Source organism: Alternaria atra (assembly GCF_907166805.1).
Source record: "Alternaria atra isolate CS162 genome assembly, contig: 23, whole genome shotgun sequence".
Lineage (NCBI taxonomy): Eukaryota > Fungi > Ascomycota > Dothideomycetes > Pleosporales > Pleosporaceae > Alternaria > Alternaria atra.
Window position 1 is genome coordinate 935,036 of NW_025091321.1, and position 22,620 is coordinate 957,655.

The 22,620-nt window shown below is 50.6% G+C and overlaps 5 protein-coding genes across 5 annotated transcripts; 3 read left to right on the forward strand and 2 right to left on the reverse strand.

Annotated features, from left to right (window-relative positions):
• Positions 1-1,190: 1,190 nt before the first annotated feature.
• Positions 1,191-2,501, forward strand: ALTATR162_LOCUS3895 (uncharacterized protein; the record flags this gene model as incomplete). Its single annotated transcript, XM_043311505.1, has 5 exons — positions 1,191-1,300; positions 1,357-1,731; positions 1,779-2,010; positions 2,117-2,281; positions 2,337-2,501. 5 exons carry the CDS (start codon positions 1,191-1,193, stop codon positions 2,499-2,501), a joined length of 1,047 nt encoding a protein of 348 aa, XP_043167440.1.
• A 476-nt stretch (positions 2,502-2,977) lies between these two features.
• Positions 2,978-4,409, reverse strand: ALTATR162_LOCUS3896 (uncharacterized protein; the record flags this gene model as incomplete). Its single annotated transcript, XM_043311506.1, has 2 exons — positions 2,978-3,783; positions 3,836-4,409. 2 exons carry the CDS (start codon positions 4,407-4,409, stop codon positions 2,978-2,980), a joined length of 1,380 nt encoding a protein of 459 aa, XP_043167441.1.
• Positions 4,410-7,250: 2,841 nt separating this feature from the next.
• ALTATR162_LOCUS3897 (uncharacterized protein) lies at positions 7,251-8,967 on the forward strand (the record flags this gene model as incomplete). Its single annotated transcript, XM_043311507.1, has 2 exons — positions 7,251-8,069; positions 8,788-8,967. 2 exons carry the CDS (start codon positions 7,251-7,253, stop codon positions 8,965-8,967), a joined length of 999 nt encoding a protein of 332 aa, XP_043167442.1.
• A 5,924-nt stretch (positions 8,968-14,891) lies between these two features.
• On the forward strand, positions 14,892-18,276 carry ALTATR162_LOCUS3898 (uncharacterized protein; the record flags this gene model as incomplete). The annotated part of the gene is made up of 7 exons (XM_043311508.1): positions 14,892-15,254; positions 15,419-15,444; positions 15,497-15,604; positions 15,655-15,837; positions 16,031-16,727; positions 16,774-16,911; positions 16,960-18,276. The coding sequence occupies 7 exons, from the start codon at positions 14,892-14,894 to the stop codon at positions 18,274-18,276; spliced, it is 2,832 nt and encodes a 943-aa protein (XP_043167443.1).
• A 1,716-nt stretch (positions 18,277-19,992) lies between these two features.
• Positions 19,993-21,660, reverse strand: ALTATR162_LOCUS3899 (uncharacterized protein; the record flags this gene model as incomplete). The annotated part of the gene is made up of 3 exons (XM_043311509.1): positions 19,993-20,039; positions 20,100-21,241; positions 21,290-21,660. 3 exons carry the CDS (start codon positions 21,658-21,660, stop codon positions 19,993-19,995), a joined length of 1,560 nt encoding a protein of 519 aa, XP_043167444.1.
• Between the last annotated feature and the right edge of the window lie 960 nt (positions 21,661-22,620).

A 22,620-nucleotide genomic window follows, 5' to 3' on the forward strand; every position in this document is an offset into this window, starting at 1 on the left:
GTGTGTAAGGACGCATGGTGGTTTTGCGACAGAGCCTGAGAAGACTTTGTCACAAATGGAATGTTAAAATTACTATGAGAGGGGAGAACGGCTTTATTAGCTTCAACCCCAGTTCGCCTAATTCATGTTGCACTGGAAACTGACCGAACCGACTTGGACAAGTTTTCTAAGCAGGAAAGTGTACATGCTGACTAAGGACGGGAAATCAATACATCATGCACATAATTCGTATTGCCGGCATCCAAAGCGCAAGATGACTTCTCTTCCGACGTAATTCCACTTCTTCCGCATCTTACGTTCATTTCATTGACTGTGGATTTTACATTGAACACGGTGGTCGAGGAAAAGTCATTACCGAGCGACACCTCGAAGCACCAAATGCTATCTCTCGATGCTCGGCATCTTCGCATTTGTTTGCATTAGCGCAGATACCGCTTCGATGGGCCTGTATGTGTACAGCCAGCTAACCGAATCGCCAGGACAAGAAGGTGCGAGCCGTGTGCCCCTCCACCCCTCTCGAACTCAACCAGCAATTATCCAAGCTCAATATCGTATCTACTTTTCGCAGAGAAATTTAGCATCTCCACAACATGGCGCTGTTCTCGGTCTTCAGTGTATGGAATGCCTTTACAGTTGTTTGCATCCCTTTTGTCTATTGGATTGTTTGGGTGATCTATTCGCGCACACTGCATCCGCTTGCGAGAGTGCCTGGCCCCATCTGGCCAGCAGTATCGCGGTCATGGCTTATGTATCGGATGTACCAGGGTGATTTGGAGAAACATATGCGCACGATGCACAACAGGTTCGACTTTGTTGTTGTGACAAGTGGAATGTCGCTAATATGTTCCTAGTGAGTGTTTTCATCATTGTGGGTACTGTACCGTTTTGCAAAAGAGGCTTGCATGAGAGTAACAAAGGGTTAGGGAATTAAAAAAAAAAAAGGTGCTAATAACTTTTGATTTGTAGAATATGGCCCAATAGTGCGTACAGCTCCGGACGAAGTGCATGTCAGCGATCCGAAAGCAATTCCCATCATCTATCCTACGCAGCAACCTCTTGAAAAGACGGACTGGTATCTGACATACAGACCGGTAACACTTGGGCCTGGTCCAGATTTATTCACCGATGACAACGAGAAGCATCATGCAGCTCACCGGCGGATCGTGGGCCCAGTTTATACGCTAAGCAGCATGTTGAAGAACGAGCGCGTTTTAGACGACTTGGTGAATCTATTTGTAGACAGGCTTGCTGGTTTTGCAGATAGCCAAGATGCATTTGACTTTGGATTGTGGCTGGAGATGTGAGCTTGACGGTTTTCAGATTGATTTTGCTACAAGACCATGTTGACGTATTCAGGTTCTCGTTCGACAGTGTGGGTGCGGTATTCTTCGGCTCACCGTTTGGCTTCCTAAAGACTAGTTCCGACTATGGCAATTACATTGCTGCGGTACATACTGCTATGCCATTGAACTCTGTCGTCGCCATGGCTCCTTTGTGGATCCGTACCTATCTACTCAAGATGGGTGTTATGATCCCAAAGGTTCTCAAAGCAATTATAGCAGCGGATGGTATTCGATATACCGCTGTCCGAGAGACTGGTGTTGCGCAAGAACGAACATTGGATGCGAATGCAAATCGCACTGACGTTCTATCTCAATTACTGTCGATCATGCGGGAGAAAAGGACCAGCCTCACCATAAAAGAGATCCATGTCGAAATGTGGGCTGCTGTGTAAGGCAATGTAGGATCGTTTGAGGCTTTCTGCTAATACATAACAGTATCGCTGGTTCGGATAGTACCTCCGGCGCACTTCGTGCGATCTTCTACTTTCTCATGAAGCACCCTGACAAGTTAACAGAACTTGTCCGTGAGAATGACACCGCTTACCTAGATGGCACGATTACTCATCCTACACAATACAATCAGGCTACTAAGCTGCCATACCTCAAAGCTGTAATCCAGGAGTCGCTAAGGCTTTGCCCACCCTTCGCTGTGCCTATGCCGCGTTACGTACCGACTGGTGGTTTGTAGCTTTCAGGTCATCATATTCCTGCTGGCTTCAAGGTTCGTAATCGCGCGTGTTTGTCGTACCACAAGACTGCTAATGTAAACAAAGGTCGGTATGAATGCGATGGTCACGCAATTCGATGAAACCGTTTTTGGTAAAGACGCGCAAGAGTTTCGTCCCGAACGATGGCTTGAGAGCGAGGAGCGATTCAGAGTCATGGAGAAAGCGATGCTTGTGTTTGGCGCAGGCACCAGAACCTGCATCGGCAAGCATGTGAGTGTCGCAGACCCGGTTGAACGTGGTGTCGCATCTACTGATCGTATTCCAGCTCTCAAATGCTGAGATGTACAAGCTGGTGCCAGAAATACTCCGTCGCTTTACTGTGGAAATGGCGCACGATGAGCCGTGGAAGACGCATAATGCGACGTTCGTGCTTCAAAGCAATGTGATCTGTAAGATCAAACGCAGGTCACTTGAGAGTAAACTTTCGTAGAACATCCATCTGGTGTTGGTACGCACTACAATTAACACCGTATACAGGATGGGTGATAGTCGTGATGAGGGAATAGAAAGACGTCATAGATTGAGTCTGCTTTGTTTCACGACGCGACACCTGCGCGGATGAACGCAACGCGTTTCTATACCTAGTCCTGATTCGGTATAGCCTCACTGCGTCGAAGAATCAACCATTGAATCTTCTGATCTTCACATCATCAAGGATGTTTACACAAGTTTATTCTAATCTTGATTTTCGTTTTGTACGTACTTGATGAATTTTTTGAGCATCTAATACCCGCTATCAATACATCTGGAGCGTACCTCGCGTTCGCTACTGCGTTGTAATGGCCAATAATTCAGTACCATGACGATGGCGTTGATGGTCATTTCCATTGGCATGTATATATCGTTATACATGAACTGAGGGTAAAATAAGTAAAATATTGCTAAGCATTATAAAGATTTCTCATTTCAACCAAACGCACTCTGGCTGGAGTGGCTGCACTTAGGGTTGGTAGGAGGCGAGCTTCCACCAAAGTACACCTTGTTGTAGACATTGTCACCAGTCCATGCGTCGGATGGCACCTTTGGAGGGTTTGCTGGGCCGCCCTCTTGCTGGGAGTTCGGGTAAAGGAAGTTGGGCGAGATGACGCTGTCGGGGCAGCCCAGCGCCGTCTTACTAAGAATGGGGTCAAGAACGGAGAGCGCCCATGAGACACCCTTGGAGATGTTCTCCTCAGTGCCACCAAGCACGAGCGGAGTAATAGAGTTGATACCCTGGTATACATCGCAGAGTAGGGTCTGGACAGTCAATTTGCCTGTACCAACCTGTGCAGCGCCAGGTACGATGATGTTGCGGGGATAGATCTGAAGGAAGCCATCGGCGATAGCCTGCACCGCGCCGTAAGGGGTATCACGGCGGTACCAGTTCTCGGGCCAGCGCTCAGGGACGTACTTGAACTCTTTGGTGTTCGCATCATACTCAGCTCCAATGATGCTCATGATGCTCTTGTAGTTGGCCACACCGCCCGCGCCGTAGGTACCGTTGGAGAAGAACTGGGGATAGAAGGCAAAGGCACCTAGTGAGACGATCTGAGGAAAGGGGAAGTAATAGATGAAAGGATTGTTGTCCTTGGTGAAACCAGCCGATTTTGCGTAGTGTTTGGCCAGGACGTCCATAGAGAACTCCTTCTTAGGGTCCTGAGCAGCATATCCGACCATTTGCTTTACAAGGCGGGAAGAAAGATGATGGTTGTCACCGCATCCGAGGTAGTAATCTTTCCAATGTTAGTGCTCAGATCTCGCTTTTCTAGTGTTACAATTACATACCTTCGCGGTTGGGCGAGACATCAGCTTCAACAACCGAGTGGCGGTTAAGGCCACCGATTTCGTTCTTGCCTGAACCAAGATAGAAAGACAGTCCATCGAGGTCTCCACTGCCCAAGACAGCGAAGGTGGCTAGGACCGTTGCAAGGTCCGTACCCATGTTGAAGCCACGCGCAGTGGCCTCGAGGACCTGTCCGTAGCTGACGTAACCATCACGTGGGAGGTATCCGTAGTTAGCGAGCAAGTTAAGGCCTGGGCAAGGACCGCGAGAGTCGTTGGGGCCAGGGGCCTTGAACTCATAGCCAGGCTCAGGACGCTTATTGTCTTGCTTGACGATAGCTTGGCCGACTGAAGACAAGAGTCCGTCGACGATGTCGCCAAGAGATCCCAAGAGGTTTCCGACTGGGCTGAGAAGGCCACCAAGTTGAGGTCCAGCGGCACGGTTTGCAAGTTGTTCACGCTGCATCTCCACGCGAAGATACTCCTCCATCTCTGCGCGAGAACTGGCACCCATCATGCCGGGGTAGGCAGCGGCGATGGCAGGCAATGCCAGAGTAATTGCTTGAGTGAACCTCATGATTCTGGCAACACGAATTTGTGTATGTGAGGAGAGGAAAGGAGAAGAAGCAAAAGATGGTTCTGACTGAAAAACTGATGTGATATGTACGGTGAGGTGGATTTATACACTTTCCCGCCGCGCAGCTATTTCAAAGAGTCCCTGTCGCGCTGGAAGATACGGCATCGGTAGTAGCTGTGGAGACTATCCACGTTGAGCATGATCTCCATAAACAGTCGACGAGGAGGTGAATTGCTCTACCATTTCCGGACGGTTGTCATCATGATCAGCAACTAGGACTGGGGAAGACCTAGTCAAAACGCGGTGTCTTCACAGATCCATACATGGCTGCGGGAGGAAATGGCCATCCAATCATGTTTCATCTAATTACCCGATCCCATTCTAACCTCTTAACCTTCTTATTCGAGTGAGTGACAACGAGTCAGGCTCATGGCATTCTGGTATTCGGCATAGCCTGAATGATCCACATATACCCACTCAGTAGGCCCGCAATGCGCTTAGGGCCAAGGTTAGAAACCCCAGAGCCAAGGCGAGGAATCACGATGAGAAAGGAGACGTTTCCGTTAGTATCTAGATGCTAGAATTCATATGGTTTGGTCAAACCACAGAGGTAAACGAGCTTTCCTGTCACCAGAAGATCACTATGGTGGGATGAGCTGTCGAAGAACGTCATGATTATCCTGCAGACCATAGCAATAAATCCAGACATTATCATATCATAGGACTGAGAAGCAAACGTCCAGGGCAGGTCTGCCTCCTGCGGATGGAAAAGGGTCAAGCGATTGTACTGATAATTTCGTCCGACGGATGCAGCATATCTTGGTGTACCATGCAGTAGCTTGCAGAATCGGCAGGTGAAATCATAGCGTTGGCTTTGCTGTACGGCGGAGAATTTTGTACTAGCCCTCGCCGAACGCTGATGATGAACAGGGGCTAGTCTGAGGCTCATCGGCATCAAATCAGGCTGCCGGCTCACTTTATCGCGTAAAGTTTGTGCAGTATTCTAATGTGTTCTTGCACAGCCTATGTTGGTAACTGTAGACAAGCTTCGGCGTAATGGTCGACTGCGCTATGATGTGGACAAGAATTAGATCTGGAAATCGGCATCTTGTCGATACTGCATATGCCTGTAGGGGTGCGAATCGGGTAGGTTGAGTCGTCGATCCGGCTGATTGAGATCGGCGGCTCTGCGTCCCGCATCCAGATCGAGTTTGTCTAGGAAATGATGCGAATCCGCGTTCCGGGTGGATGGCTTTAGTTGCTCTGCTGTTTGGCGTGCCTGGAACGGGAAAGGTTTTGACTTGCGACGTCATTAAGCTACCGCGGAGCCTCCTAACCGATGACGATCATCGACCCTAGCGTCAACCTTAACCCGAAAGCGAGGCGACGTGGTGCTTTCACTCGTGACGGCGCAGAATATGGGACAAAGCCACCACGCCAAGTAGGTTCCGAGCAGAATATATGCCATACAATACCAATCACAATCGCCTGGCCTCCTAATCACCAGTCTCAATGACGGGGGTAAGAGTCTAAGCAATAGTTCGAGCTGAGGGAGCTGACTTTGCGTGCAGACAGTACAGCGCACCGGCGAAATTTGTCTCTAGCACACATTGCACGCGGTTCCTCGTCTCGTTGCACTTGTGGGGCGAAATATCCAAGCTTTTGTTCTCCGGAAATTTTGTACCGGGAGCTTTTCACGGGTAGCTTGAGAGTCCCTCGAACTGCGCGAGATCAGCGACGACAACACCCGTTGGGAAGGGTTTACTTTTTGAGGAGTTAGTCAAAACGGCATGCCGGAAATTATGCGTTCAAGAAGTAGCTATGTTTACGAGCAACAGTGTCTATCTGACTTCGCAAAACCTACGAAGTTCATCACAGCCAAGCGCTTTAGACGAAGTGTAGAAGAAGTAAGAGATTATCGCAAAAAGCATCGGTGAGTACGAATACAATCTACTGGGCTAATGCTCACCTTTCTCTACCCATGCACAGTCATGGTCGCTAGACGCAAAGCACTGTCGATAAAAAGCATAATCCCAGAAGCTTCATGAAGCTTACAAAGGTCGAGATATGCACGTCTTCACATCTGAGTCCAGTCCCTTACGCACCATCTCACATCCTTGCGTAAGACAAGAACATCCGCTATTCTGATCACGTCGTGTGTTTGACAGTCGATCTACCATTTTCAAAACGCTGCGGGTGAGAGTGAGAGCGTATTCGAGACGTTTGCGCTGCCGATGAAGAAAGGCGTTATCCAAACACCTACACGTTTGACTCAATGATGCAATCCATGGTGAAAGAGAGATTTTTCTCACTGTGCGACTCTCACTCGAACTCAGCTGCCCGTGAAGACAATTCGTTCGCTTAGCCCAACTGTGAACTCTCAGCTACAAAGGCGCACTCGCCGCAACACCTGAATACCCGGCGGTAATGGAAATGGCAACCGCTAACCAGACTCTCTTACCAATGACTCATCTAGAGACATGTCTCCGTCCTTTACGAGGACATTTCGAGACAACAATCAAAATCCTAGGTTCTTACTGCGATTTGCTCGACTTTTACCTATCATACCGAGCGACCGATTCGGAGGCATTGCGCTTGAGTATTAGGCTGGGGGCGTTAGTTAAATGGTCCGAGTTGCAGTATCCAGTGCCGGGACTATCCACGGGGGCAGTGCAAGCCGTCTTGCCAGAATTCGAAGCAGTTTGGATTGAAGTCACTGCAGTACTTGACGCTATCCTTCTTCGAAATCCAGCCAGGTGCGATATGAAGTTTTGGGAACAGTATATCAGCTACCATGGTTTGATGGTTCAACCTGTGGTTATACTAGTATGCGACACTCTCATGGACCTTTCATCCGACCTCAAAGATTGGCTTATGCACATAATCAACTCTCAGCCGCACTATAATGATGTTCAGGGTGATCTTCAAGGTCAGTTTAACGCACGTCATTTGCTGGGTGCCAACACTATCCCTGAATTGGCTCGGACAATTATCGCATTTCGTCATGAGTACATGGCGATTGAGGATGCAATTGCTATCTTCGCCAAACTGGTTCAGAATGCGATTGATCGATACCAAGACACGACGAGCTTCTCGAGCGATCATACTACTCTCGACCAGTATGTTAATGAACTAGTAGACCATCATCGCTTCCTAGTCTCCGATCCCTTCTCGAAATCGTCTCTAGCACTACGACAGCAACTTGCATTGTGCGACATCCGCGGTACAATGAGGCTGCTAGTGTGGGATGCTGCGACTCTCTTGGACCGATCCTGTTACACCGGCCTCTCCTGGGACATGTTCAGAAACTTCGTCAACGGGCTGATCCACGTTGTGAATGCCCGTGAACCAGCATGTGTCGATCATGTCCGAACAGCGCTCTTCGTACTCCGTTTGGATTGTTTCCTGGACCCTAACGCCCTAAAGGATGACACATGGGTATGGCTGCCTGAAGGAGAAGAGTACGATTATGAACCCGACGAAGAAGTCGACCTAGATGATCTCCCAGATGTCTGCTTCGAACCTGTCGGCCCCTCTCTCAAGGCCGAACAGCACGCCTTTGCCGTCACTAAGAGTTTTGATCTTCCTGAAGAAGACTGCTCCATTTGCCGCGATATGCTCGACGTCCATGAGACCGTTCGCGACGAAGTTCCAGTCAAGGTGAGTTGTGGTCACACCTTCCACTACGGTTGCCTCAGTACTTTAATCAACGGTGTTTCCAAATTCTCCAACTTGTGTCCGAACTGTCGGCAAGAGGTATGTCATCGAAGGCCTAGACGGCTGAAAGACGGTAAAGAACTTGAGAGTGCACAGATTTCGGGAGCACAAGGCGAAGCAGAACCAGAACGTTTTCTTCAGGATATGTATGGCGATGTGGTGATGACGGATGGATGCAGATCCGGCTGATGTAGGAGAGGGCGATATGCTCGCTGTACCCGCGAAGCTAGGCCCGCAGATGATTATGGGTGTTCACTGCGATGCTGGGCATTTGTATCACTATGGATGTCTTGAAAGCTTGACCAATGATATCGAAGCCTATTCTGACAAATGTTCAACTTGCCGTCAACAGATTTGTTCATTGAGAAACAGTAGACCTATTCTTGTTGGCAACTCAACTCATTCGTAGGTAAAAGCGGAAAGCAATTGATGATGGGTAGCTTCGAATTTGGCGAACCAATAATGATAAAGACATGGGCAGGCATTATCGACTTAAATGTTCTGTTTATAATACTGACCTATAGTATTCAACTTACTAATATTTTACATAAGGAAGCTCTCTCTCAAAAATTAAATCATCCTTGAGGTTTACCAAAGACGACATCCTATCCTTTCGCAGCACAGCTGCAATGGTCACGCCCATGGCTAACCATATCCACAGAACAGCTCCAACGGGTATCATAACCTAGACCCAGCTCGGAAAGCGCTTATTGTTATTATAGTCATCAATGCGTTAGAAAAGGCTTTTGAGACGAGAATCGGAGAAAGCAAAAATGGTAGTCGTGACGGGACTGGCACTGATGGAGACGCATACGACAAAGAAAAGCAGCGAGGTCGTTAGTGAGGTTTCTGCTTGCAGAAGGGTATTGGTGGATGCTTGACACTGCGAAGAGTGAGTTTGTGGGTGCCACGTTGTTTGCCAGAGGCATGGGCGTGGCGATAAGTGCAGTAGCAATAGATGCAGTAGATGATCAGCTTAGCAAACATAGTATTTTGCAAGATAGGGTAACTCATGTTGCGGGGCTTATATATCGCAGCATTGTTCACGTGTGAATCCTCAAACACGTGAGAGATGCCAGCGTTACTGCTTCAAGAGACGTGATTATGAACGCGAAGATCATAATAAGAATCGTTGTGAAGCGATGAGGCAATCGAGGTTACATTACGATAGTGCGAAGCACGGTGACAGATGTTCTTTGCTCGGGATATTCAGCTCTGACATGCTTTAACATCGAATACTCCATGTGGAGCCGCCTTACCAGATGTCAGTCTGGGCGCTTTGTTACGCGCACTCTGGTCGTTTCGGTGGACTTGCCGTAATTTCAAGGACGAATTTCCATCTCGTCATTCAAGCTGATTGAAGGGAGACGTCATTCGAAAGTTTCGAAAGTGTTGAGCAGATCCGTTCGATTCGCCAACCAAAACCTTCTACTCCCACGTCAACCGGAAGGCGACGTGTCAAGGTGGAGAGATTGTCCGATCAAGAGCGGAGTACAGCTGGCCGTTTAGGACACCACTCGGTCTAATGTGTCATAGAAGAACTCATTGCTGAGCCCAAACGACCACACTGGCTATCTCTGCTATAGCTATGTACCTTTGCGGCGTTGCGGCACAGCGGAGCTCGAACTTCCGCATAGCGCTGCATGACAGGATCCGTCGGTCTGACTGCGGCACACATCGGACAAGACACAAAGAGCGGTAGTGGCGGCGTGTTCGCGTGAGGCACAGCTTGTGAAGGTTCGGGACGCAGTGCTTCACCGTTGCGGACGTTCCCGTAGAGGCACAGTTACGCCTGCGTAAACTAACACACGATGATGGACAGGCTTCGTAGAGTTGAGGACAGGTAGCTGCACCATATCACCGATGTGATCAGGGGCCCAATGTACTTTGCCGTACGTACACGACTGTGCCGTAGAGTCTGTAAGTGTAGGAAGCGAGAGCTTGGGAGATGGTACTCGCAGGATCTCCTCTATCCAATGACCATGTTCATGACTATCGATGGTAGCACAGTGTTAGTTCCAGGAAGCGCAGGACTGAAACATCTTCGCATCGTCATGTTGTTGCGTAGGCGTGTTGCTTGCGATGCATTAGCGCGCTTATCCTTCAATATTCCTACCATGTGATGGCCGTTACTGCAGCCTCTGATAACGATAATGCGGTGATTCAGGATGTCTTACTATGCGACAAGCAGCTGCAACGCCGTTCAGAGACATATGCGAACTTATCTAGGGGGCTTCATCGTCTAGAAGGCCTATTCTTCCTCCCAACCGTATATGTAGCCGATGAACCGACATATCAGTCTACATCAGAGTATTTGGCGATGTCGCATCCATTCTTACATGGGTTTATTGTCATTACGTTGGTATGTGCGATTCAACGACCGTCTCTGCGACCGCTGGTAGTGCATTCGAGGGTTTTAGTTTGTGATATGCCAACCACTTCGGCCGAACGTACATCTAAGCGCCGGCTATTGCCACAGCGATTGGTAAGATGTATAGTATCGATAGTGTAGTCGAGTTGGTTTCCAATCCCAACAGCCGGCCAGAGTGGCTGTCGCAGCAGGCGAACACAGAGAATTGGCTCGGGAATATCTTCACACGGACCGGAAAGAGAAAAGCTACAGTAGTTGGGCGGCAGTGTAGGAATCAATAGCAACATAACGGGCTCCAACCACTCCGCAAACTCGAGAAAGGGTTAGTGAAGTGAGCATGCGAGTGACAAAATATTGCAAATTAACAGGCCATGTGAAACATCGCCACAGCCAATACCTCAATTTAGTAGCTTTACATAGGGCTGAACTGTGTGGTCTGCATAGGGCTCTGGCTTCCAAGTAAAAGGTATGATGGTGCAATGAGAGAGCGAGCAAGAGTGGTGGCTTGCTCGGCGGCGCTTACAGGTTTCGTGGTGGAACTTGCCGACGGCTTACTCATTTCGCATTATTCATCCAATCGGCGGAGGACCAAAGGGCAGGAGTTTACGATGTACAACTCCGTGCATCCCGGTATCGCGGGACGAGGGACATATCGTAAAGGAGACAGCAGATTCGGGAGGGCATGTGGATGCACGGTATTCTGGGCGCGGAGCTGGGCACATGCAAGAGCAAAGCAAGCTGCGATAGCATACTGCTGCTTGCAGACCTTCTTCCGGCGCATGCACAAGTCTTTCGGGATTCGAAAGTTGATTGCTAGTATATATGGTGCCGTCATTGCGACGAACGATTCAGAGGTCGCGATGATGTGCTGGTGGTGCTGACAGTTTTTGGCGAGGCAGATTTTGTTGGTTCAGCCTCATGGAGGATTAACCGGAAGGCTAGACATGTGGGAGGAGCTAACTTTAGCAACGGGAAGTAACAGCGCTAGCCTTATCCGAGTACACGTTTGGTACAACTGCCCCGCTCGAGATGTGAAAGATAGATATGTACAGCTGTGCGATTGCGGTGAGGCTGTGATGGTTTGGCGCATGATGAGGGAGTGCAGGTGTATATGGACAAGACAGAGGACGCTGCCCCGATGCGCGTGTTGCATATCGCAATATTGACCGATGCAGACCAAGTAAGCGACAGTGAGTGGGTGTAGTCGATGGAGGATCAACTGCCCAGCCGAATCAGAAAGCTTTCGCGACAAAGGTGGGGCCCGCACGTGCCTTGCTGTGATTGCATCCTCAGATCAAGCCATGCCCATTGCGACGAGCATCATCTGCAGCGTGAGCGATCCTACTGGAATTGTCCTGCCGTGTGATACCTGCCTCTTCTTCCCAGCGACCTGTTTGCGGGGACGCCGACAATCGAACGCGAGATGACTTTTGTACGTCATTTCGGCGAGCGCGACATCATCGACACAATGGCAATGATCTGATAGTGCAGCATCTCCAGATACTCAAAGCGGAAAGCCATTCGTTGTTGATCCATGGTAAATACCGCCGGGATGACTTCGGGGTCTTTCATGACCTCACGGGAGGAGAACCAGCCTAGCCAGTGCAATTGCCTGAATCGCGCCATCTGCGGGTCGCGGCAAACAGCTCTCGACCTTCATGTCTCACCGTGACCCCCGAAGGATGCTCCACGCGATGCAGCCCTCCCTTGACTTTGGACAAGAACCGGGGCATGGTTGTGACGAAACTAACTCGGGTGGCCAGGCACGTGCCTTTCATTTCTCAACATCCCCCACTAACCCATCGCGCTTTGAACCTTTCCGGGCGGGTCAACGGTGATCACTAGCGCTCGCGTCGTTGCAGTGAGCCTTAGATTGGTCATGTCGCAGCGCACAGGTCTTTGTCGGACGATGTTGATTGTCTAGCCCTACGGCTATTGACTATCGAGCTCATAACCCGCCACCCGTCAACAAACACCAGCGCGGCGGAGAGGGGCCACAGATGCAAGTCAAGCCAGGTCAAACACGTGCCGAAGCGTAGAGCAGGCCGTCGTATTGAGTTTTGCATTCATCAAGATTACCGGCTATATTGCGTCTTACCCCCCATTAAGCAAACAATGTCAATTATTCTCACACATTCGGCCAGGCTCTCACCGCTTCAGTTTCAAAGTGCTCTACATGCCCAAGGGACAGCTCCATAACATGCGGGACGTTGCAGTTCATTTCCCATGACACTAAGCTGAAGTAGTGCTATTAGGCGGCCTCTGCCGGCTGGCAGCCTCGCGCAAAGATCGTGGGAGCCAAACCCGACCCGTCCACCCTACGCTTGAACCAAAACAGCAAATGGCATGGTCTTTCCTGCTAACAGACAAGGTTCTTGTTCATTGAATCGCGAGAGCCGCCGACCGAGCATTGCATAGTTCATGAGCCGCCAAAGCATATCGACTTGGACCTGAATTACGCGCCAGCTATAGACTAACAGCTGCTGAACTTCTTGACCTACACCACGGATCGCGATTCGTCTGCCTATGTCAGGCTGCAGAGTGCTTACCAGGGTCCTCGCCATTATCCATCGTCTCGGTTGCGGAGGAGCTGAGCCTTCATGAAACCGACAGCGGTCCTGGCCCGACAATCAGGCTCGCCAGCGCCCAAACGCGCAACAAGCTGGTCGTCCCATGTGCAGTCGACAGCCATCGTCAATCTGAAGGCGGCTCTGCAGGCAAGGGCTATCCGCATGGGGTTTTGAGTTGCAACTCTCCGATGTGCAAATGCAGGAGCTTGAGCCCTGGAAACCGGTGAAGCCTATGTGACGTGCGTGATGCAGTCGTCCTCTGTGCCGAGCAAAGCGCGTCGACCCTCATCAAATCCTCAGTCCCCCCATGCCTGTGCGAGCCAGTGCAAATCCATGCAAAAGTGGGTGCCATCGTCGTCCGGCGCCTTTCATTTGCCTTGTGCCTTGAAAGGCTGAGGAAGCTTGGTCGACGTGTTCCCAAGCTTTGCGCGAGCGGACACACTAAATCATTAGGCCCCCCGCCCTCACAAGTAACCCTGCGCCCATAGCGGGCTGCCGTGTGGAGATTGGGTGAGGGCCAGGGACTGCGGGACCATCTGAAGCCGCTTCGTGTGCTCACGGACGGACTGCTTACCGTGCTTACGCCCTGGATATTTGCAAGTCGACGAATGAAGACAGCAAGACGATGGATACAATACCGTCGGCCAGGAAATATGTGTTGCAGCTTTCGCCGTCATTGCCATCGCCGACTTGTTATTCGGCGACGACATACCTTGCAGCTGTTCTGCATGCTGTAAGTATTCTGGCGGCATGGGTCCCTGGCAGGGCTGGTTGACAGGCGAGACTACACATCTGCCGCTCAGCGCACCTAACAATGCCATCTCCACCAATGAACTTACATTGCAACGCGAAACTATCGGACATATCCCCCTCTGCAGGGGCGAATATCGCAAACCCGACGACTGCATCAACGCGATTGCTCAGCATCCTTCGACGACCTTCTCTGCAAGGGACATCGTGTGTCGTCGCGATGACAGCATATTGCGATGCTGCTGCATCTTAGTGTAAGCGGCAGCATGGGCGCTGTTGCAGGAGGGCTGAGCACGGTCATGCTCCACGCGAGTCTCTATTTCGGGTCCTCCATGGCTCTCACAAGCCACGCTCCTCTTAGCATCCAGCGTGAAGTTTGAGGCGGGAACGGTCCGCAGCCTGGCCTAGCGGTGTCCTCCAATTGCCCATTCATACCCTGGCCATGTCCCAATTTTGGTGCGCGGACGCCTTGTTGCTCAGTGTGACCGACGGAACCGTTCGCCTGCACGCCCGCAGCCATGCCCGTGGGCTCAAGCCATCGACTTGCTATGAGATCGACCAATGCACTGCCTATGGCGGATACCCTGGAAAGTACCATGTCTACACCCTGCACATGTCGGCTTGCAGCGTCTATGACCCTCGTTACTTTTCCAACCCCCATACTCGAGTACGCTCCTCGTTTCGGGGTTGGCTCAGGCACAGCCCGCAGATATTTACAGTCTCTCTCTCCACAAACCGATCCGGGCGCAGCATTTTCTCCTACAATCGTCGCAAATGCCTTGTTTTGGACCGGCTTTCCTTCCCAATCTGGTCTACTACACACCAAGTTAACTCGTCTCCCCTGGCGGCTGTTCCTTAATTCAACTTTCTGTCCCCCGGCTGCCTATCATCATCCCATGAGAACAGCACCGACTCGTCCAACACATGACCACTAGCTCATAGCCGTCTGCCGTACCACCAGATCTGGAACGTTTAGCACACATTAACCACATCCCCATTTGAGCCTCTGATCTCTCCTAGCCCCATCATTCTCCAACATAAGATATATACCATCCATCGCCTCGTCCGTCCGTCATGTCCGAACCCACTGAGACAGGAGGCCTCCCATTGGACTTGAGGACCCACCAGCAACAGCAACCTACAGGCAGCATTATTCATCAACCAACACCACCCAGTGTCGAATATTGCAAGACAACACAGTCACCTAACAACAACGCACCCAAGGGATCCAAGGCTCCTAGCCCTCGTCGTCGTCCTGGAACCATTAAACAAGCGCCATCCGGCCCCCACACCGGCTCCTCCCGCTCTGAGCGACATCCAGCCCTAAGCCCTACAGACATGTCATCTCAAAGCTCATCAATCCACTACACGCGGACTGGCCGCATCAGCAAAGCAAAGAAAGGGTTGAAAGTGCACAACTGCGAGAACTGCGGAAGAGTAAGTCCGAATATTTATATATTGCTACCAGCTCCAGAATGCAGGCGTATAGTTGTGTATGGGTCACAACTGTTGCACAGTACCTCCTCGCAGCTAAACGTATCTGCTCGGTCGCTACCTATCCCTATCATGTCTGCAGCGTATTTTTGCTAACCAACTACTAGTCTTATACTCGGGCCGAGCACCTAAGGTCAGCTCTAATTTCCATCAAAACCTAAAGCGGTACTAACAGCTCATGTCAGACGGCATCAGAAAAATCATGCCCAGGAAGATGCGCTTGTATGCCAAGTGCCTGGATGTGGCAAGACCTTCTTTCGGATTGATCTTCTTCATAGGCATCAAGAGCGACAGTATGCGAGCCCATGTTTAGTCTCGGAGACATGATATTAACTTTCAGCAGCAACGAACCTGGACGAGACTCTTCTCAGCAGAGTCCCGAAGGCTCGCCAGAGCCAGCGCCTATCTCCATGCCTATCTCTATGACCGCTCTTGAGTCGCCCATGATGGAAGTGACAACAAACCCCCCAACCACTTCCTATTATCAGCCCGTATCTCCCATGCTGGAGACGGCGCCATTCACAAGGTACAATCACACTTCGTTTCGTACTCCCAGAACGTCTCAGAATCTTTCGTCAAGTTCCAGTCTCATTCCTCGTTCTTCTCCTCATACCACGTCTAGCCCCAAGTGAGTTTCATTGCACATGATCGAGCACTTCTTTTTTTTCTTTCAATTCGTCTCGTATCCTCTACTTGAACGCATACTCATTTTATTCCAGTCAACTCAAACATCCTCGTTCGCAATATAACCAACCATCCGCAGCTGTGTCTGTACAAATGGATGGTATGACACCAGGTCTATGGCACGAACCGTACAGTCCTACCCCTGGGTGCTCCTCTTCAAGTGGGTACGCATCGCCGATCGCATCGACCGACTTCCATACGTTCGGCAGTGCGCCTTACCATCGAGCGCGTACACCTTCGAACGCGTCCATCATTGATCCGTCATGGTCGTACCAATCACGCTCACCAGCGTCTACCACCTCGACCATGGCATTTACGTGGGGTTCGAATGATAAGGGATCGACTGCTCCGAACCTCGCCTACATGAACGCATGTTCCTACCCGATGACAACCATGTCCATTCCCACAAGTATGGATGCAATGGCTGGATATGGACACTTTGGTCCGAGAACAATGACGCAGAGAGATGAAGAGGAGGGGGTGATCCTCTTTGGAGACGAACAATATGGTATGGCTTCGATCGCACACACCCATCCGTTTGAGCAATATCTTGACTATTACTGGAGGCTCTTTCATCCCACTTTCCCCATTATCCATCGACCTACCTCTTTGAGTCCTTCGCCGATGCTGCGCGCAGCCATGATCGCCATAGGCAGCCAGTACTCGACCGATGTCGGCGACAAGAAAAGGGGTCGAGAACTCCACGACCGATGTATGAAATTGCTTGAACGGGTAGGTTAGATGCATGACCCGATGACCGTTGACTGACTGGTAGCAGAGAGATCACGAAGCTTTGACAGAACCGGAGCGATTATGCGATTTCCAGACGATGTTCCTTATTGAGGTACTATCTCAGTACCGCGCTCGACGGGCTGCTAAGGTTTTGTCGTCTCGCTTCGACAAGGTGTACCATAAGGTAGGTTCAGCGCTGTCACAGAGAGCAGGCGACAGCTAACAACATCAGACTATTGAAGATTGCAGGAGCATGACTTCAAAGATGGCGGATTTGGTTGCAAGCCTTTCTCAACTTAATCATGCCACTCCAGATCACTGGGCTCACTGGGTCGAGCTGGCCACCTGGCAACGCTTGCTCCTGTCCTGTTACGTTCTCGAGTCACAGCAGCGTCTCCTGCTCGCTCGTGAATCCTTGCCTTCTCTAATCCACGACAGTCAATTCGACATTCCCTTTCCCGCACACAGTTCTCTTTGGGATGCGACGAGTGCAACCGAATGGACTATAGCTACCCAGCAGCACTCCTACGCACCATCATACGTTTACGAAATTATTCCCGGCTCTCTATCAATTCCTCTCGATACTTTCCAATCATCTGTCATACTCGCCGTGCACTACAATCTCCACGAAAGTCCGACACCATACATCTCCTCCCCGACATCACCGAATCTTGAATCTCTTCTCGATGCAGCGCCTGCCACGACACGAATGCTACTCGTAGCAAAGCTGGTTCAAGTGACCCCTATCCGCGCGCTGCTAGCCATTGCAGGCGAGTCATGGATCTTATCGGAGAAGGTCGCAACCCCACAAGTTTTTGCAGCATTGAAGACTACGCTCCGCACGTGGGTTGCGCAGCTGTGGTCTACTAGCGATTCCGAGTTTGTACCAGTCAAGGAAGCACTAAAACTCTCAATCAAGATCCTTCAACAAGCTGTTGAGGAGCAACGAGATTCCGTGCCCCTGGAGATGGGCACAGACATGGGTATCTTCTTTGCCGCCCTAGTTCTATGGGCCATTACTGTTGCCGCGACCACGCGAACAAAAGGATCACACCAGACGATCAAACAGCAGAATCGACGGCAAAGCCATTCTGAGTCACCACCGCTCGTCAACTCAGCCTGGGCCCCTGCGACCCCCTCAGCACAGCCCATTGGCCATTCCTCATCGTCATCAGTTCAACACACACTAGCATCTTCCAACAGCCAGCCGCAATCACCAATCATCGCAGCTAAATCCAAGAACCCTCTACTGTCGCATGCACAGATCATCATTAACACCATCTCCTTCCTTGCCGATGCCCTCGCCATGTCCGATAACACTGTTTCCGTGTGGCGGTCTCCCGCAGACCATGCACGTCACCAAGCAGGCTGTATAAGCCTACTTCTCTGGGTCAAACTGCGACTCCGTGGCGCCCCACTTGAAGACCGGAGCGGAGCCTCCGACACCTGGGTCAGCAAGCCTGGCGACTGGCTTGGTGAGCTTCTGGAAGGGGTTATCGGATCTATCGAGCGCATTCTGAAGAGAGGCTGGGGCGATTGGGGTATTTGACCCGATCACTGGTGTTGCTCCCTCTTCTCTTTCTACTTCCGAGTTTGCACTTTGCATCTTAGACTTTTGGCTTGCACTTCTGCTTGATCATCTTTCTTCCCGTCTTGTTCTGCGTCTTTGCTTTCTTCATTAGCGTGGCATATTGGGATGTATGGGCAACAAGGATACGATTTCATGATTGTTTACGGCGGATACCCCCTTTTTACTTGCTTCGTGCTTCAACGCTTTATTGTTTGCAGTTTATACTTCAGAGTACGTTGCGATCATACTCTACATTTCGGTTGTCATTGCATACTTTTCGTACCATTACTCATGATAAAAGGCATTGTTACAACCTATATTGTATGTGTCATATACCCGCGTCTCGTACACTACCGAGACCACAATAGAGACTTATCATAATGAAAGATTGTCGTAAGCGTATTAGCGCAGATCGTGCCATCCCATCAACCAATTCTGTGGTACTTTTGTGCAGAATCCTACAGGAATGCATGCTTACGTGCATTTAGGCGGCCACCACTACCAACTCCACGTGGAAGAAATTTTATTTCTCGAATATTTCTCGATAAGGTATGCTATAGTGTCGGTATTGAATTCCTCCGAAAGGTTGTTCCTAGCCGCGCGACTACAGCGAGCCGGATAGATCAAATGATATGAATCTGGTGAGACGTGATCGTGGTCGCCAAGGAAAGCAAGACTTTCTACCCCCTCACATCCAGCGCCGTCCCCTAAGCCACTCCACTTCCTTCTCCGTCTTCTTCCATCTATCATTTTGCTCCTTCTTCCCCTTCTTCCTCACGAACAGTAACTCGTCACCTCTCCGCTGAACACGTATATCATCTGCCTTCTTCTTCTTCTTTTGTATGAGTGAATAATCAGGTTCATGGCTTGGGTAGTATGTAGTATAGCGATCACTGTACCTCTCCGCTTCATTAATGTAGGCTCTAGAGTGAGAATTGTGAGAGGTGTAGAGGTCGTGAGCAAGACTCCTGTGCGCAATTTCAGCAGCGGACATGAAACTAGAAGGAAGACTAAGACCGTACGGGTATCGAGAGGTACGTGATGTGAACCATGATGGGAGATGCTCGCTACGTAAATCAGATGTGTAGGTTGTGTCATAGTTAAAGGGGTCTTTGCTGTATCCGACGAACGATGGCTGCACAATGCGTGTTCGACGTCCTGATCCCGATGAAGTCGGCAGCATACTCTTTTCTCGTTGGTAGTATTCGCCATCGTGGTAGCTGTGGCTGGATAGCTCTCGCTGCATGGCTCGTGAATCTCTACTGTGGAGAAAGAATGGTGTCATTATTTCAGGGTTACTGAGAGGTTGACTGGCGAATCTGAGGTACTAGTCAATCTGACATTTAGATTCACTTTATTCAGTCGTGATATACAACTACCATACTAGAAAGTTTGTTCGTAGACATCAGACTGGGTGGTTTGCTTGTTGAACTGGTGGTGTCCAGGCGTATCTAGTAGTCTTGAGACAATGCTGGGAATGGAAGGAATGTCTCAGGTGGTGAAAGATTGCGTCTAGTGGTTTCGTGGTTTCGATAGCACGGCTTTCAAGATGCGAGATGGGATGCGTAGATCAAAGGAAGGGCAATTTTGCGTAAGAAGGGAAAAGGCTACGAACATCGCAAAGGTATACTACCAGGTATAAACACATCACTCCCTATGCTCCACCTTCCGCATCGTCGTCCCACAGCTCGTCACCTACAATTTCGCCCTCCGCTGCAAATAAAGCCTAATCGCGACCGCCGCTGCATTTGTTAGCCTGCTGAATAGTCTCTACACCTCTCCTCTGACCCACTACTACTTACCAACAACAGCAGCCAAGCTCTTTAAGCCTACTAGTCCCATGAACCACGCACCCCATCCAAGTGGTCTGCCCTGACGATCAAAGTTGGGTTTCATATCGTTCATACCGATAAACTTCTTCTGCTTTGCGAGTGTGTAGGGCGGGTACCTGACGTCCATGAGACCCTCAATCCACGCTGGTGTGGTAGTTACGCTCCTGCGATGTGTAAAGGTGTCGAAACTCGCCTTGCCCCTGTATGCACCTTGGCCACTTGTTCCGACGCCACCAAAGGGCATGGTGGGTATGGAGCCGTGGAAGTAGCCGTCATTGAGGGAAGCACCTCCACTGCGCGTTTGTGTCATGATTTGTTCCAGCTCGGCCTTGTTTCCAAAAGCGTAGGTACCAAGTGGCGTGTCATGAACCTCGTTTGCGATTCTGATGGCCTCGTCGAGGTTGGCAACGGGGAGGATGGGTAGGAGGGGGCCAAAGGATTCAGACGTGATCATGCTGTCGTTCATATCGTTGACCTGAACAACGGTGGGTTCAATGAAGAGGTCGGATTCATCCATTGTGCCGCCAATGACAATCTTGCCGTTGCTGGCGTCGAGCATCTTCTTCATGCGCTGGAACTGGCGCTCGTTGACTATGCGACCATAGTCGGGTGAGTTTCGAGCACCGTCTGGGTAGAACTCTTTGAGCTGCTTCCTCATCTCCTCGATGAAGGCTGGCATAATCTCGCGGTCAACAAAGGTGCAATTTTGGCTGAGACAGACCTGACCGGCGTTCAGAGTCTTTGCCCATAGTAATCTCCGAGCAGCGAGCTTTGGGTCTGCATGCTTTGTGACAATGGCAGGATTTCTGCCTCCCAGCTCTAGTGTCAGGGGCGTAAGGGTCTCGGCTGCCTTCTTCGCGATGATCTTGGCAACTACCTCTCCACCAGTGTAGAAGATCTTGTCCCACTTCTGATCGAGCAGGGCGGTTGTCTCGGGAATGGCACCCTGGATGCACGCGTAGCACTCGGGGTCGAGGGACTCGCGCATGATCTTCTCGATCGCGACGGCGGCGTTGGGGGCAGACTCGGAGGGCTTGACGACGGCGGTACATCCTGCTGCGATGGCACCGATGAGAGGACCGAGTGTGAGTTGGATGGGGAAGTTGTAGGCGCTGCTTCTGTCAGCCAAACCCAAAGTTCAACATGAGTGAATGACATACCCAATGATCAGTGCAGTACCCAGTGGGTCCTTCTTGATGCGGGGGCGAAGTGGCATGTTTGTCCATGGGATATCCGTCGCCTTCTCATCCTTCGCAAAGCGTGGAACATTGTTGGCCATCCATATGCAATCGTTCATGCACCATGAGATCTCCGTCAGGTATGTCTCGAACGACGGCTTGCCCAGGTCACGCTTGCAAGCCTCCTTGATGAGCTCTTCATTGTCCTTGAAGCCCCAGTACAGCTTGCGCAGCTGCTGGATGCGGTATTCGAGCGGTTTGGTCTTGTGCGAGAGGAAGCTGGCGCGTACTTTGGCGCACGTGGGCGCGATGTCGTCCATGGGTGTATGCTCGAAAGGTGCTAGTTCCGCCATTGTGGGCTGCGTGGTGGTCGTGAATTGAAGAGCTAAGGGGATGCTAATGGCCAGCTATAAGCTCCAGAGGCATGTCCATGGCGGCGTTTCACGGGCGCGCAATCGTGCCTCGGTCCCGTCCGGATGGTGCAGGAGCGGGGCTTGCACTAGCTCGTGTAGTCTTAGCGTGAACGGCCCATCTTCCATGTGTTCGCCCGTCGGCCCGTATGCCTTGCAAGTCCTATCAGATGGACTACTCTGTCAAGACTCTCTCGGACTGTGTTGACTTGTTGTCCATGATCATATATTTCTACGCATGTAAACAAACGCCGCCATGTTATGATACGACCGTAACATGCACGTTGATTGCGAATACGCATGCCTCACTGAATAAACCGAAATTGTCGGTTTCGCATCACGGGTTGATGAAATATTGCTTGGTATATGCAGGTAAGCTACACGACATCCTATTCATGTTCGGCCTTCGTGACCCCTCTCGACGGATTTTCACTCGCTTCACCTTTCGTATTCCCCAAGGCTCTTTGGCAACACGCCAATCTTCCTGAAAAACGCTAGCTTCATGTCGACAGCGTCCGCAGGCATCACACACCTCGTTCATCGCCCTTTTGAACATACACGTCCGTTTGGCTTTCGAACCACGGGCCTAACTATCTGTCACCTTCTTTTGGTCGCGACCAAGTAATAGTGTCGCATTGAGGGCCCTGAAGAAAATCGGCGACAGAGAAATCTGAAGGAGATGAAGATAGCATGTCAGGGTTTGGAAGCATTTGAGCAACGAGTGCGTTATGAGGCGGCCGTAATTGGTGGTGCATACTTGCATCATGCTCAGTTGCAAAGGTGCTCAACCTGCGCCGCTTGACAATGTTCAGATATTCGACAATCGTTGGCATAACAACCCGAGTTTCCATGTCCCGCATAGCTTCCTTCCGGGGGTCAGGTATGACCTGCCACATTGCCAAT